We start from the raw sequence: 15,817 nt of genomic DNA on the forward strand, positions 1-15,817 counted from the left end.
TCTCTGTGCGCATGTGCATGTGTGTGTGCATGTACATGTGTGCTCATGTGTGCGTGGACACAGCTTGGCCTGCATTCCACCTCACCACCCTCCCCCCACTAAGGGCCGTCATCCAAGCTCCCCCTCAGGTCCTCCTAGACACGCAGGTCCCCTTTACACCTCCCACAGTCAGGCTCCCCAGGGAAGCCACCCTGTCCCTCAGTCCCTGCAGGGAGAGGTCCCATCCCACCTGCCTCATCCTCTGACCTCTCTCAATGCCCCCGCAGCACGGGGCATGCTCCTCACACACCGACGCTCCTCCAGCCCTGGTGTCTGGTGCAGAATGGCGCTTCACGAGGAGGGCCAGCTCTGCGGAAGTACCGGCGTCCACCGGCCCCCGTGTTGCTCCCACACCAATCCTAGGCCTGGCCCAGCTGCACACTCCTAAGGCCCCACCTCGTCGGATACGGCTCCACACGGGGTCTGGACCCCACTTCACAGTCCTCCCCTGCTCTGAGGGGCCTCATTCCACCCAGGCTCTGCCTCTGGGTTCTCAAGCTGGAATCTTCCCAGAGCCTGGTTCCTGCACCGGGCTCTGCTTTGTTCCCAAGCCGAGTGCCTGTCGCAGGCCCCTGTCCAGCTGTCGCCTCCTGGGGGGCCTGAGCCATGGGTCACTGTGGCCCGCCACCCCGCCGGGACCGAGGCCTGCTGCTGGGGACACCTTACCACTCGCTCACCTATACTCGCTGCCTGCCCCCCTGGAACGGGGATGAGTGGCTGCAGGGCCAGGCCCCCCTCTGGGACTCAGCCGTGACCCAGGCAGTGCTCAGCCCGGGGCCCATGGCCCATGTCAGGGCAGCCTCCATGCCTCTGCCGCTGAAGGGTCTCTGTTTCAAGTAGCTACTCCAGCCCACGGAGCCACGGCCACAGAGGTCGTTGCGCGTGGCTGTTCCCGCACGAACATCTCTCGATCCGGCCCCACCGCTCAGGATGTTCGCTGAATGCGGGAACGAGTGCCAGTCTGGCCCAGGGTGCCCTTCAGCTTCCGTCACGAACCTGGTGAGCAGCTTGGCCTTGGGGCCCCTGCAGTCCCCATATCCTGTCCTGCGTGTCCCTTCTCGGTGGAGTTCGGACCTTGGGCTTTCCTCGGCAGCCGCGCTGACTGCCCTGTGCTCTCACGGTCTGTTTCCCTGCCGGGCTCTCTCCTCGCTGGGATTCTCCTCCTCGTCACTTTGGGGGAAACCCGGTGGCCCACGTGCTCTTGCCGACGCCTGGCCAGGGATGACAGAGTCACGGAGTGCAAGGAAGCGGGGAGGCCTGGCTCAGACCTGCCCCTCCCGGAGTGAGCGCACACAGCTCCGCATGGGTTCTGCCTCTGCAGTTACGACCACTGCGCCGGAGCCCGGCCTCCGTCCCCCGCTGCTCTGTGTGTGTGGTCAGCTGGGCATCGCGGACAGGGCGGCCTTCTGGAGACCCAGATCTCGCTGTGGACACAGCGGATGCAGGGAGACAGTGGGGGCCCCCGGGCTCTGCAGTCGGGCACGGGAGGGCCGGTGCTCACCTGCTGCCTCCGGATGGAAGCCATGCGACTTGCCCTGTCCACTGAACCGTGGCCAGAGTGAGTCCCTTCTGGGGGGAGCTTCAGAGCCCGCGGGGAGCTCCGCTACACTCCCTCCCCTGGGCTGGGGTGACTGTGGAGGCAGGTGTCAGGACGAATCTCCATCAGCCCGGCTCCCCAGGGGTCACCATGCCCACCGCACAGGATGTCAGTCCGAACAAGAAACGCACGCTCGCTGTGTTAATGCAGATCCTGGCTGTTACTGCAGCTCAGCGCAGCCAGTCCTGACGAGTGCACCTCGAGGACGCCACAGCCCCAAGTCCAGGTGAGAGGTGCCGCCGCCGGGACTGCGGCTGCAGGGGGCGAGGGACGCAAGTGGGTGGGCCAGAGAGATTTAGGAGGCGGAACGGACAGGCCTGGCTGCTGGTGCGGCCGCTGGGGCCTCCAGGGGCATGCCTGCTTGGACGGAAGAGTTACCACCCCGTTCTCACGTCCAGGATCAGAGCCTGGTGTTGACTAGCTTCAAACCTGCCAGAGACCCCCGCGACCCGGGCCACTGCTCCGCTGAGCAGGAGTCTGGTCACAAAGGGGAAAGCTGGAGCCATGACAGCCTCCGTTTATCGACGATACCCACTGTGCGGGGCTAGGGCTTCGCAACACTCAGAGCAGGGATGCGGGGGAGGCTCTGTTATGCTGTCCACCTCCCAGATGGGCCAACTGAGGCTCAGGGAGCTTACGACCTTCCCAAGCTAAGAGAGGGGGGCAGGGTCCAAAGCCCGTCTGCGTGGCCTGAAACCCTCGCTGCTAGAGGCGGGTAACTCACTCTGCAGTGAGTGGGCTTCGCATCTGAAGGGATTCGAGCTCCTCTCTGGGAGGGGGTGGGCAGTGGGGGGGTCCAAGCGCACGACAGGTGCCCTCAGGGAGGCGTCTGGGCGTTGGCAGCGCTCCGGGCCCCCCTCAGGTCCACGCGTCACCAACGCTCCTGCATATACATCAGGGGGCTGAGTCCTGTTCTTGGCTGCGTGCACACGGGCGCCGGCTCCAGGCTCCCACGGATTCTGGGGAAACCAGACAGTGGGGTGTGGATGCCTGTCTTGGTAGGTTTTCCCTCGACGCTCATGGGATCGGAGTTGCAAGGCTCCCACCCAAGCAGAAACAAAAGCTCCTTCACACAAGTCACCGGAGGGACAGTGACAGATCTTCAGTTGCTGTTACTTCTCTGTTTTTCTTGGTGGGGGACGGTAAACGCGAACCGCCCCCCGCGGTTGGTGGAGGAGGGGCTCAGGCTCTGGAGTCACCTGCCCGCTTTGCTGCTCACACGCTCTGTAGCTTTGAACAAGTTACCCGACGGCTCTGAGCCTCACTGTTGTCTCGAAAATGGGTGAGCAGAGACAAGCTCCCAGGGCTGCTGGGAGGACTAAGGGAAGTGCTCACATAGTAGGTGCCCGGCACGTAGTAGGTGCTCAGCACATAGTAGGTGCTCAGCAAACTGCATTTTTTTGTTCTTCAGTACTTATTGGTCTAGTGACGTCAGGTTCCATCCTGTCCAGCCGGGTGTGGGTCCGGCCGGTGATACCTGAGTGTCTGTTGTGAAGACCCCATTCCTTCACCCAGTCAGGGCTCTACAGCTCTCATCGACTGTGCGCTACAACCACCCCATCAGTCTCCACCTCACCTGGCCCCTTTCTCCTGCGCCTGGAAGTTCGTGGTCATCACAGACTGACCACAGTGTGGATGAAGGAAACGCCCGGGCTCCGACGGAGGGAGGCTGAGGCTAGGACCTCGGGGCTGGGGAGGAACGGTCACTGACATGCATGGGGTGGGAGGTCCTTCCAGGTGGAGGGAGCAGTGCTAAGGCCCTGAGGTAGGGAAGAAGAAGCCTGTGTAGGGCGAGAAGCAGCAGGATGGGGAAGGTGGGGCAGGGCTCGCGGAAGGGAAGACGCTGGGTCCCGTGGGTCCTCCAGGACAGGTCGCATTTTTCCCTGAAGGCAATGGGAGCCACAGGTGTTTTCAGAGGCTTGGTGCGGTGATCGGATGTGCGCCCACCCGGGGAAGGTCCCTGTGGCGGGGGCTGTGCAGTGGGGGACTGGGGTGCGGGAGGTGGGACACTGTGAGGGTGTTCTGCAAGCCATGCGGGGCGCCTTGAGCTGGGGAGCCCAGGCGGAGGCGGGGAGGGAGAATTCCCAGCACCTGGCCACAGCTACTGGGGCGCACCTGCGGAGGGCTCCACACCCAACCCCTGGGAGCTCTCCGAAGACACACACTTTCTTTTTCTCCGTAGCCACAGGACCTAGCAGGGGTCTGGCCCTAGAGCCCGACGTTTACTGCACAAATAAAGGCAGTGAGAGCTCAGCGTGGCCTTGCATCTGCCAGTCTGGAGCCACCCTCACGGCACCGTCACCAAGCAGACGGGCGGTGACCTGGAATTTCCTTGTCCCAATTAAGGTATAATTACTGAGCCTCTTCAACCTCATTTCAGCTCAAGAAACGTTTGGGGATAGAACGGTTAATGCCGGGGCCTCAGAGCTGCAGGGCCTGCGTCTAGAAGGCGGGACCTCTCCGGGGGCACAAGCATCCGCAGTCCAGGGCCCTGAGCTCCCAGTCTGAGGGGTGTTGCTTTAGCACAACCTTATCCCCCTACGTTCAGGTTTGCGTTTTTCTGATTGGCCGAGGGGTGGAATGTGCTAGAGCAACGGGAGGGCGTGCTTTGTGATGAAGACAGGGTAGCTGCAGAGGGAGAGAGCCGGAGAAGGAGTCTCATTTTAGCCACCGCCTGGCGGGGCGGCACCCGAGACGGTTTCCTGCTCTGTAAGCGGGGCACACGCAGAGCCTTCGGGCCCTGCTGACCTGAACGCGCCAGGCCAGCCAGGAAGATGTCCTGTGAACGAGGACCAGGAGTGGGCTTCCTCTGATCTCCAGGGAACGGCCCCCACTGGTGGGACAATCGGCACCATGGGCCCCAGCTTCTGGGGCCTCTGCCCATGTCAGTGCTGAGGTTTCAGTGGAAGGGATTCCGTCCCCAGTGAACCAGGGAGAGCCTGGGGTCCACAACTTGACCCCTCCTGGGGGGGTGGGGTGAGGAGGGTGCCAGGGCTGGTCCGGTCAGGTTCTCCGCTGAGATGCTGCGGCTGTAGGCCTTAGTTCAGGGGGCTCAGAACGAGGGTGGGAGAAGTCCGTGCGGGGCACTCCATGCCAAAGCAGGGCCAGGCATACCCAGGGTCCCCCTGTAGGGAAGCTGAGCCCAAACCCTAAGTCCGAGGCACCTGGGCCTTCCGTGTGTGGGCTGCAGGGCTGGGAGGGGAGGAAGGCAGCTCAGAGTGAGCAGCCCCCGGGTGCCCTGTAGCGTCCATAGCGCATGGGAGTGGGGCTGGGTCAGTCTGCCTTCGCGAGGTGTAGGATCCCAGCTCGGGGCTCCAGGAGGGGGCCTGCACCAGGCGCCGTCAGACCCATACAGAAGCCCGCAGATGGGAGGGCGTCAGGGCGCACGTGAGGACGTGCCTGGGGCTCAGGGTCTAGGGCTGCAGCCCTCAGCACGTCAAGTGTGCAATAAACATACGATGCACCCAGTTCAGCTCAACAAGCACTCTCTGCACACCTACTATGTGCTCAGTCCCTGCCCGGTTCCTGCAGTTGGAGGGGTTTCCCTGGGCCTGGCCTTTCCAGGTGGAAGCTGCCCGCTTGGACTTGGACAACACGACGTCCTGTGCAAAGCAGGTCTTCACCAGATCCGGGCCAGTCCAGTCAACCTGCCAGCCTCCAAGGCCTCCTAATGAGGACACTCCCCCCATGCGCAGCAGGTCTGGAGTTGAGGCTTCCTGTGGGCCAGATGCAGCGCAGACCCAGCGACAGGATGGCTCTCACGCTGGGGCCGCGTGGCTGCCGGGGGCACGCAACCCCACGAGAGATATGGGACGATCAGTTCTACTCTAAGATGTAGAACGGAAACATCACAAATTCTCGTAGACACGCAAAGGCCGAGCAAGCAGGATATATCTTTCCACGTTAGCCAAACCCTTGCTCTGGAGTCGAATGGAAGGAACGTCTATGTCAGTGCATGAGGCAGAGCGGATGCCTTTAATGAAATCGGCACCTGAGCTGGGCAGCATCTGACCATCACCTGCTCCTCTCACCCCTATCCTGTTCTGCTCTCGTGAACTCATCTGGGCATCCTGGACTGGCGGTGTTCTGGGGAGACAGCTGTGAGCACGTGTGCATGGCATCACTTGGGTCTGCACTCCTGGCCCTTCCAAAATCTAGCGTGGTTTGATACCTGAGCCAAGACTGATCTGAAATTAATGTAGGATCTCCTTTTCAGGAATTCTTAGACACTGGATGAACTCTGGGTCTGGCTCTGCCGCTGACTTACTCTGCTGATGGGCAACATCCTTCCCCTCTCTGGTCTTCCGTCTGTCTGTCTGTGAAATGGGAAGGACGGGCTGTAGGGTCTCCCCGAGGTTCCTTTCAGCTGTAACATTTTCTGTTTGGCCTCTAGCCCATGGCCAGGTGGGCACTTCAGATCAGCTACGGCTTCTCTAGATCCAGCTCAAATGTGTTGTGAGCACACTTTCATATACATTATCTAACTGTGCTCTGGAAATCTCAGGAAGGTGGGCGTTAGCATCCCCATTCTGCAGATTACAACACAGAGGCTCAGAGAAGTTGAGGGTGTTCACTGAGCTCACAGAGAGAGCCAGGAGGTTACATTACTGAGATTCAGTCTCAGGCCTGGCTCTGGCTTCCGAGGGGCTGAGGACAGACACTGTGAGCCCCACGGCAGCTCAGCTTCCTCCATCCCTGTCTCCCTGCCTTCCCCGGGCGCTCAGCTCCGGGCTCTGGAGTTGGGGACTGAGAGATGGAGGTGGGCTCCAGCGGGGGCTGGGGCTGGGGGCCACTGCAGGGTACAGGTGGACTTGGGCTGGCAAGGGTTGGCAAGGTTCTGGAAGGCTGGTGAGGGCAGGTTATCAAGGCTGAGAGCAGCGTTTCTGGCCCAGCCGGGGTCTGGCTCTCTCAGGCCGGTGCTCGAGGCCCCACTGAGCCAGAGGAGCTGCGGCTCTTTGCTCTGCTTTGCTGGCTGGGGGCCTCTCCCTGCCCTGTGTCCTGCCGTCCCCAGAGACCCACCCCCAAGTATTCCAGTCCCCAGAACTCATCCCCCAACCCTCACCAGACAAGGGTGGGGAAGGCAGAGCTACCGCAGGGCTGGGCTCAGACCCGTCTTGATAAGGAGGTGGCCAACGTCAAGCAAGGCTTCCTGTCCAGCCAAGTCCAACACCGCCAGTCTGCACGCAGCAGCGGCTGAGACCTCAGCTGTCTTTCCGGAAACCCGAAGCCTTGGTCGCCGGGTATGACAGCGGGCTAGTGAAATCTCTCTGTGGGCCTCAGCGTCCTCCTCCAGGCAATAACCAGCTGGTTGTCCCCTCCCCCACCACGGCTCTCAGGTCCCTTCCAGCCGTGACATTTTAGGGTCCACTATCTTTGACTTTCCTTTCCCAGAGGCACGGACACTGACCAGATGCCTTTGGAGAGCGCACCAATCTTAAACATCGCTCTCCCTCTCAGTCGCTCCTCCCTCCCTCCACGCCAGAGGCGCACCCCCACCCCGCCCTGGCCCCCGGCCCTGAGCCCCGCAGCTCCAGAAACGCGAGGGCAGCGCACGCAGTTGGCCGCGACTGCGGCGGTGGCGGAGGCGCAGGGGGAGGGGGAGGAGAGCGGCGCCCGCCTGTCCCGCGGCCTCCGCAGCAGCCCCGGCCCTGGCCTCCGCGCGCCAGAGGGGTCCCTGGAACGCCTCGCTCTGGTGCTCGGGCCTCGGGCCCGCTGGAGACCATCGCCGCTCCGTGGCACCCAGCCGACCCCTGCGGCCTCGCATCCCCCGACTTGGCAGAGCGAGCAGCCGCTCCTTCGCTCCCGGTGGCGGCGGCGGCGGGGCAGGGGGCCGGCGCTCGGACGCCCATGTGGGGCCCTGCCCGGGCCGGGGGGCTGTCTGAGGCCGAGGGGTCGGGGTGGGAGTGGGGGGGAACACCAATTTCGGCTGGATGTGGGTCCGCACTCCTAGTCTCCGTCTGGGCCTCTGGACCCCCATCTCCTCCCGCACCCGGCTGCTCTCGGCACCTCCGCGTCTCGGCCCCTGCGTCCCCGCCTCCCACGGAGCTCGCCGGGTGAAGGGCAGCCGCAGCCCGCAGTCCCTGCCCCCTCTGCCCGCCGCGGGGTCACCCGACCGCCTGAGCCAAGCCTGCTGTCGCGCCCAGGGAGCCGAGAGTGGGGGGACCAAAGTTCGGGCACCGTCGGCCGGCGGAAGGCCCGGGGTGCCGAGGGCCGCGGCCGGGGCGCTGGGGGGTCAGAGCGGCGCTGGCCTCACCTGTTTCTCGAGCGGCTCCTTGGCCGAGAGCGCAGGCTTGGGGGAGGGCGCGCGGTCGCAGACGCAGCCCTCCAGCAGGTAGAGCCCCGAGGGCCGCGAGCTCGAGTCGCTCTCGAAGTAGAAGAGCAGGTTCTGCAGCAGCGCGAACCACTTGGTTTGCCATTTTGTGTTGTCCGAACTCCGCTTGCTCAGGTAGCCCTTGCGCGTGCCGTCCTTGCGCGCCAGCAGTCCCAGGGACGCGACGTGGCCATCGTTCAGCCGGATCCCCTTCTGCATGGTGCTCGGAGACCAGCCGGACCCCACGCGCTTACATCTTCTCCGCGCGGCACCCGGCAGCCCCGTCCGTGCGCGCGGCGCGCTGCCTCTCTCTGGCTGTCGCTCGCTCGCTCGCTCCTGGGCGCTCTCCCCTCCCCCCGAATATCTACACTCCGGGACCTGGCGCCGAGCCGCGGCTTCTGGAAGCGAGATGCACCATTCCCCGCCCGAGCCTCTTCTCCGCTCCTCCGCGCCCCGGGGCCCAGGAGATGCCGCCCGACCCTGCCCCGGCGCCGGGCAAACTGAGGGGCTGGCGAGCTGCGCGCGGGCGAGGGGCAGGCGGAGTCAGGTGACGCCGATCCCTCGAAGAGCCGGTCTCAGCAGCGCGGACAGAGACACGCACGCAGCCCGCCCGGCGCAGAGCGGCGCCCCCTCCCCCTGCCCCTCCCCGGACGCACACACACGCGCACGCACCGACACCAACCCTGCCCCTCTCCCCCGGCCTCCCCTGCTCCCCTGCTCCCCTGCGGGTGGTGAAAACCAGATCAGATCAGTGTTCGTTTAAGCCCATGGCAGCGCGGAGGCTCGCCCTCCTGGGGGTTGGCGTCTGTGCGCCCCACCGCGGCGCCCTGTAGACCCGGGGTGAAGTCCCAGTTGTCATGTTCTCTGCCAGAGGTCCCCTCCCGGTACTTTATTTTTCTAATCCGAGGTGGATGGAGGAGGGGGGTTGGCGAAATAGATCCGAAAGCGCTTTCGGTCCTATTCTTCGCGTAATCGGCCCGGCCACACTGATTTCAGCGTGCAGCCGCACTCGCGGTGGCTTCCCCAGCGACCTGAGGGATAGCACAGGGGTGAGATGGGGGAGGGTTAGGTGAGCGCTTATTTCATTTCATTTCATTTCATTTTATTTTGAGTGTTGCCATAATTACTGGGGCCACCCCTTGCGCCCCGCGGTCTGGCTGGCTGCCGCTGCCGGGAGTTTTCTGCAAATACCCCCCAAAGCCTAAAGGCGGGCTTCAAACGCAGGCGCCAGGGACCATGGGAGCCTTCAAATAGCTGCTCTGGCGCAATGATACCTTAATGATAGATTTTCCGTTCTTATTTTTAGCTCGCGCTCGCCTACACAGTTGCACGGCATTTGTCCGAGAACGTCACGGCGCCCGCATGCTGCACCGGGAGGGCGCGCGGGCCTCGGGGAGCCGGGCCGCGGGCGGGGGGCGCGCACAGCCGTCTGCCGCAGGGAGCAGCGGCCTCCCCCGGACCCCGCGTGGCGCCCGCCCGGCCCAGCCCGCGCGCAGCCCTGGAGAGGGAGGGAGGGAGGGAGGACGGACACCATCTTTCAGCAGCGAACCTGCCGGCACCCCTCCCCCCGGCGCGCGCGCGCGCACACGCTCACGCTCACACGCGCGCACACGCACACACACACACACACGCTCACACGCGCGCACACACACACGCTCACACACACACGCGCGCGCGCACGCACGCACACACGCTCACACACGCGCGCGCGGACACACACACGCGCGCACGCACACACACACACACGCGCGCACACACATACACCCCGGTCTGGCGCAAGGGAAGGGAATCACGTAGTCCTGGGTAGGCCCGCGGAATCCACGAAGAGAAGACACCCGCCGTGGAGGAGGTGGAGCGGCCCCAGCCCTGGGCACAGTGGCGCAGGCCTGCGTTCCTCTGGTGGGGAGCGCGCTGGGGACGGACTGTGTTAACCTTAACCTGCCCTCTCAGTGCCCAGGCTCCGGGTGCGGGGACTCAATGTAAGGAACCAGTGAGACCGATTTTCCTTCGAGAATAATGAAAACAGTGGGAAGATGGCTAAGCCTCTACATTCAGCCTGGGTTGTCCCCAGAGGGACCCTACACTGTGACCACCTTTACTTCTTGTCTGCCCTCTTTATGGAAGCAGAGTTTCCAGGAGTGAGGTTCTTCACCCAAACTCTTCCATCAGGCAGAAGGAGACAGAGGCTGCGAACGCTTTGGGGCAGGGGCTCTCTTGTGAGCGCTCCAGGTCAGTGAAGTCGTTCCACCCCTGCACGACCCAGGGCAGGAGGCTAGCCCCAACCCACCAGCTCCAGTGTGCAGGTGGGGGAAAATGAGGCACGGAGGGGTTGAGGGACTTGCCCAGAAGTGGCAGGGGTGGGGTTTGAGCTGGGTGGTGTGTCCCCAGGGTCTGTGTACGGCTGAGTAGGTGGTCCCTGGGTTGGGGGGGGCTCTTATCCTAAAAGGGGGCAGGATCTCTCGGGTGGGTCAGAGCCCAGGCTGGGCCTGCATGGCAGCTGCTGTGACACAGAGACCCATGGTACCTGAATTTGAACCTGGACTGCACCTCGGAATCACCTGGGGATGTTTGACAAGCCCGTGTCACCACTGGCCATGAGCGGGTTGTATATTTTCATGGGTGATTTCCATGTGCAGCAAAGTTGGGGAACCATGAGTATCCGGCAGAACCTGTGACCCTGTCATATGCTCGTGGATCTCCGGGGGTCTCGTTAGGCTGCAGATTCTCCTTGCCCGCAGGGTCTGAGGGTGCCTTTGCACAAGCTCCCTGCTGATGGGCCTTGCTCCACTGTGCACCAGCTCTGGAGAATTTAGAGCACTCGGGAGGTGGGAGGAGATGGGATGTGTTCATTCATTCATTCATTCATTCACACACTCCTGCCCCCCCAGTGTTCATTGGACCCTTAGTCTGTGCCAGGCCTTGGGCTGGGCCACTGGGGACAGAGCGATAAACAAAACACAGTTTCTGCTTTGTGGAGTGTAGGCCTTTCCCACAGGAGGAAAACCATCTTCCCCTGAATTTGGGGAACAGGTGTCTGTAGATAAGGAAGCAGGAAGGAGAATTAAGGAGTATTTTGGGGAGCTGATCGCCGCACTTAGAAATGGCCAGCCAATCCTGCTAAGTCCTCGCAGGGTGCATTCCTACCGGGCTTTGCACAAACTCAGCTTGGGCGGTGGTCTATGGGTCTGACTGGCCTTTAGGCCTGGGGCTGGGAGGACACCTGGGGGGGGGGTGTGTCGCCTGCTGAGCAGGGCAGCGTGCACACGGGAGGCCTCTGTGGGAGGACAGCTGTCACATTCAGAGAAACTTGGCTCTTTTGACAGTATGTTAAAAAAAACATGGAACTTCAAGTCACCTAAAAAAATGAAGAATTAAGTATGTGGAGTCAGAAGCGTTTTTGGAAATAGAGGTTTGCCCAGGGGGGTTTGCTGCTCCAGCCTGAGCTCAGAGGGTCAGCTCCGTCAGCCGCCCCCCACCCGCCCTGGGCGTGCAGACACCAGGGGTTTGCACCGCGACTTCCCAGCCAATGAACATAACCATGTTATTCTGATGGTAAGTATAATAAGGCTCTTTGTAAAAATGAGCATAATATAGAAAATAAAAGCATAACTCCTTCTATATGTATGTACATATACATACATACATATATATATATATTTTTGGTATCTAATCCTCTTGACTTTTTTTTTTTTTAAAGATTTTATTTATTTATTTTAGAGAGAGAATGAGACAGAGAGAGCATGAGAGGGTCAGAGGGGGAAGCAGACTCCCTGCCAAGCAGGGAGCCCGATGTGGGACTCGATCCCGGGACTCCAGGATCATGACCTGAGCCGAAGGCAGTCGCTTAACCAACTGAGCCACCCAGGCGCCCTAATCCTCTTGACTTTTATTCGATGCTAATCTGTTTACCAAAATGGGCTTCTTGCAACGCAGGCTATCTGAAATCTCACTCCGGCTCGCCTCACTTAGCAGTGTGTGGGACCATGTCCTCATATTACCGTGAATTTCATGAATAGATTTTTCATGGTTGGGCATCTAGGTTGTTTTCCGATTCATAGTTTTGGGGAATAACACTGCACTAAATATCTTTGTGTATACACTTCCCTCCCTTGAGCTGAATTCCTGAAAGTGGCCTTTCTAGGTTAAGCAGCGTGCGTATGAAACATGGGTACATATTACGCTAGATTTCCAGAGAGGTCTTTTACTCTGTGCGTGGCTGTCATGGGCGGACGAGCCACCCACTTCACCCACCTGTCACGCCTGGATATCGAGAGTCTCCACCTCTTGAGCATTGCCCGTTTGGAAGGGTAAAATGATATCCCCTTCTTGTATTAATTTGCACTTCTTTTATTGCTTGAGAGATTCGACATTTTTGAATGCTTATGATCTTTTGCATTCCTTCTTTTGTGCGTTTCTTATTAACACCTTTTTTCAGATGTGTTAATATTTTTCTTGTAGATTTGTCACTGTGTTTCCTATATGAGGGATATTCGCCATCGGCCATCATGCACCTCGCGAATAATTTCCACAGTCTGTTGCTTGTCTTTAATCCTGAATGTATCTACTATGCCTAAATACCATGCATGTCTTTATAGGGGTTGTAAGAACTTTTACAATTTGAACTGTGCACAAATCTTTTTCCTTATGGTTTCTGACTTTGGACTTCCCCCACCACCCCCAGGCTGTGTCCCAGCTCCTTCAAGATTGAAACATACTTGCCCATACTTTCTTCTCTGTTTTTATATTTCATTTTTCCATGCATAATTTTAATTTGGAGTTTATTTTTGAGAGTGAGGCTGGGATCTGGTTCATTATTAATTTTTCCTGATTTCCCAAATGTCTGGTAAGTTGTCCCAAAACCACTGGTTTGAATAATCCAAATTCAACCACTGATGTGAAGTAGCATCTTCATCGTACACCAAATTCTTAACTATACTTGGGACCATTTCAGATGCTAGTTTTTGTCCTGTTGTTTTGTCTGTCTGTCTGTCTTATACCAGCGACACCTGACTTTATTTCTTACTGCTTTAATATCCACTTTGAGACCTGGTAGAACAAGACCACCCCCATCACTTTATATTTTTAAAGTGTTCCTAAATATCTTTTGCATTTACTCTCCAAGATGAATTCATTACATGTCAATTACATCTGAATAAAAAAAGGTTAATTCATTATTCATTTTATCAAGTTCCAGAAAAGTCTCATTGAGGTTTTTACGGGAATTACATTGAAAATATTAATTTAGGAAGAATTAATATTTTATGATATTTTTGTCTTCTTATTCAAGAAAAGAGTGCATCACTCCAATTTTTGTCCTTCAAATTTTTCTTACAGAATTATATACATTTCTTTATATTTGTCTTGTACATTTCCTGTTTAATTTATTTCTGAGTATTACATTTTGTCGTTTCTAATAAAAATATGATATTTTTCTATTTTTAAAAAACTGGACATTATTAGTATATAAGAAAGCTATCACCATTTCTATATTTGTTTTATAAGCCACTACTATCCTTAATTCTTCTTGTTTTTAAATTTTTAATTTATGTGTTCGGGTTTGCCAATTAGGCACTTGAAGTACATATTTCACAATAGATAACTCCCATTTAACCCTGCTGGATTTTTACATTATTGTTGTTTTATTTTGTTTGTTTATCTCTTCTTGAGTCAATCCTGGTGATTTATAATGTCCAAGATCATTTATTTACATCTTCCAATTTATTATATAGACTGAACATTTACTTACAAGTTTTCTGATTTTCTCCATCTGTGTTTTCCCTTTCTTAGGTACCGATTTTCTGTTTTAAATGATCTGTCTTTCCTTGCAAAGGTTTTAATTTTATTATCCTTGTTGTTGAGACTTTAAATTTATTTAACTCTATCTTTCTAGTTCGTTAACGTATACACCTGTGTCTTTATTAAACTCTTTCTCCTGCTTTCTTTAGATTTGTTTGTTGTTTCCTTCAGTTTCTTGAATGCTTAATTTATTCATTTTTACTATTTCTGGTTAGTATTTAAGACTATGCCCTTTCTTTTAAGTGCAGATTTTTTCCAGATCCAATGGGATTGCTATATAGTTATAGAACAAAAATACATTTTTTTCTATATGTTCTATAGATAATGTATATGCCATATAAAATACATAACATATATTTAAATATATTAAATATAATATATAATCATATCATACGTGGTTTGTACTCTTCCTACATTTGAAATGCATTGCTGTTTTTCTCGGGCCCTGTCCGTGGTCAATTTTGTGACTGTTCTCGGGGTCCTGGGGAAGAGGGCACATACTCAGTTTGATGAATGTCTAGCAGCTCAGCGCACCCAATTCTATTTCCCGGGGACGAGTCTCTAATTCCGGTTTGTGTTCAGGGCAGTTGGCAGCCGTACACAGAAGCTGAGACGTGTCTGGTGGTGAGTGAGCACCAGGGCTGGGGAAGCCGACGCTCGCAGTCCCGTGTCCCCGTGCAGTCCAGGCCCCCGGGGACTCGCTGGAGCTCAGCAGCAGCAGGGCTGGAAGCAAACATAAAGGGCCTCTGAGCGGCCAGAAGGAAAGCCAGTGGCATGTGCTGCCATGCCCGGACTTAGCAGGCTCACGCCCCGAGGCCCTGCCCGTGCCCTCGGCACGCATGCTGCCCTTCACCTCCGAGTGGACTTGGTTATTAGGCTTCCTGGCCCATCAAGGATTAGGAGGGAAAGTTCACAGGTGAGGGAGCCAAGTACACGGTTGACCGCGAGTTACAAGAAGCAGCAGTCCGTCCTCCCTGAGCAGAGCACAGAGCACAAGAGCCCGGCCACCCGAGTGCGAGTCCGTGCCTGGCACCTCCTGGAGCCACTCTGCTCTGCTCCAGCCGGCTCCAGCCCTGGGGGAGGGGGTGGCAGCCGTCCCTGGTCTCAGCTCCATCAAGGGCTTCTGGCTGGGTTTGGCCCGAGAGACACGTTTTCCTGGAGGGAGAGGGAGTGAGGTGGCCGTCGTCTCCCTCCTGCCCCGTTTGGTCTCTAGGTCCCAGGGGCCTCCCTTGCTCCTCAGGACTAGGGGTGGTATTTACTACCTGGAAGAGCATTGTCTCTGGCGACTTCCCTGCCCCCAGCCCAGACATTTGGAATTAGTCCCTTTAATATACTTCTCTCTCAAATCTAATTTGAATATTCTCTCTGTTTCCTAAACCCTAACAGATGCAGAGCTGGTAGGAAACTGGGGAATAAGTCAGTCCAACCCCCTCATCTTTCCATTGGGAAGTGACATGCTCAAAGTCACACAGGAAGTTCATGGTTAGCTAGAAGCAGAATTCAGGTCTCTGGGGTCTTAGCTTGCCTTCCTTGCCTCTCCACCATCCTTTCTTTGGATCAAATTTTGTTACATATATGGGGCTAGAATTGACTTATAAACAGGCAAGAATATGAAAAGTAAGTCAAAGATTTACCACCCCCTTCACTGGAATCAGGCCCAGCTAATCTGATCTTTTGAGTCATTTTAGGGGAGTGGGAGGGAAAGTAGGCATATGTGCTCTGCATCTCATTTTAATTCAATATTTTTCTTTTTCCCCCCTTATCCTTATTTTCTAATTTTTTAATGAAAAGTTACTATAGTGAACAAATAGGACAGGGACATGTATAGACTTTTGAGAGATGCTCGCAGGTAAAAATTTCTGGTGCTTGAAAGAGAAAGCAAATCTTCAGCTATTTGCAGAGTTCACCTCCCCATAACGGCACAGTTACAGAGATTTCCAGAATATTCTGGAGGAGAGGTTTTACTGAGTTGCTAGGTGAGGAATAGTTCCCAGCCCTGTATTGATTCTTTGGGGTAGGTTTGTTGTACAGTCTAAAATGAGAGAAGCTTTTAAGAAAGTGGATTCAGAGGGATT

At 56.8% G+C, this 15,817-nt stretch overlaps 1 protein-coding gene across 2 annotated transcripts in view; it reads right to left on the bottom strand.

Annotated features, from left to right (window-relative positions):
- RASGRF1 (Ras protein specific guanine nucleotide releasing factor 1) overlaps window positions 1-8,472 on the bottom strand; it is a 101,698-nt gene extending 93,226 nt beyond the window's left edge. Inside the window, exon 1 of one of the 2 annotated variants that reach the window (XM_036068685.2) lies at window positions 7,890-8,472. In XM_036068685.2, coding sequence (XP_035924578.1) covers window positions 7,890-8,165 — 276 coding nt within the window. In that variant the 5' untranslated portion in view covers window positions 8,166-8,472. The remainder of the gene's footprint in view (window positions 1-7,889) is intronic. The other variant, XM_036068686.2, reaches the window with a different exon arrangement.
- Window positions 8,473-15,817: the final 7,345 nt, after the last annotated feature.

The sequence above is a fragment of the Halichoerus grypus genome, chromosome 8 (genome assembly GCF_964656455.1).
Source record: "Halichoerus grypus chromosome 8, mHalGry1.hap1.1, whole genome shotgun sequence".
Lineage (NCBI taxonomy): Eukaryota > Metazoa > Chordata > Mammalia > Carnivora > Phocidae > Halichoerus > Halichoerus grypus.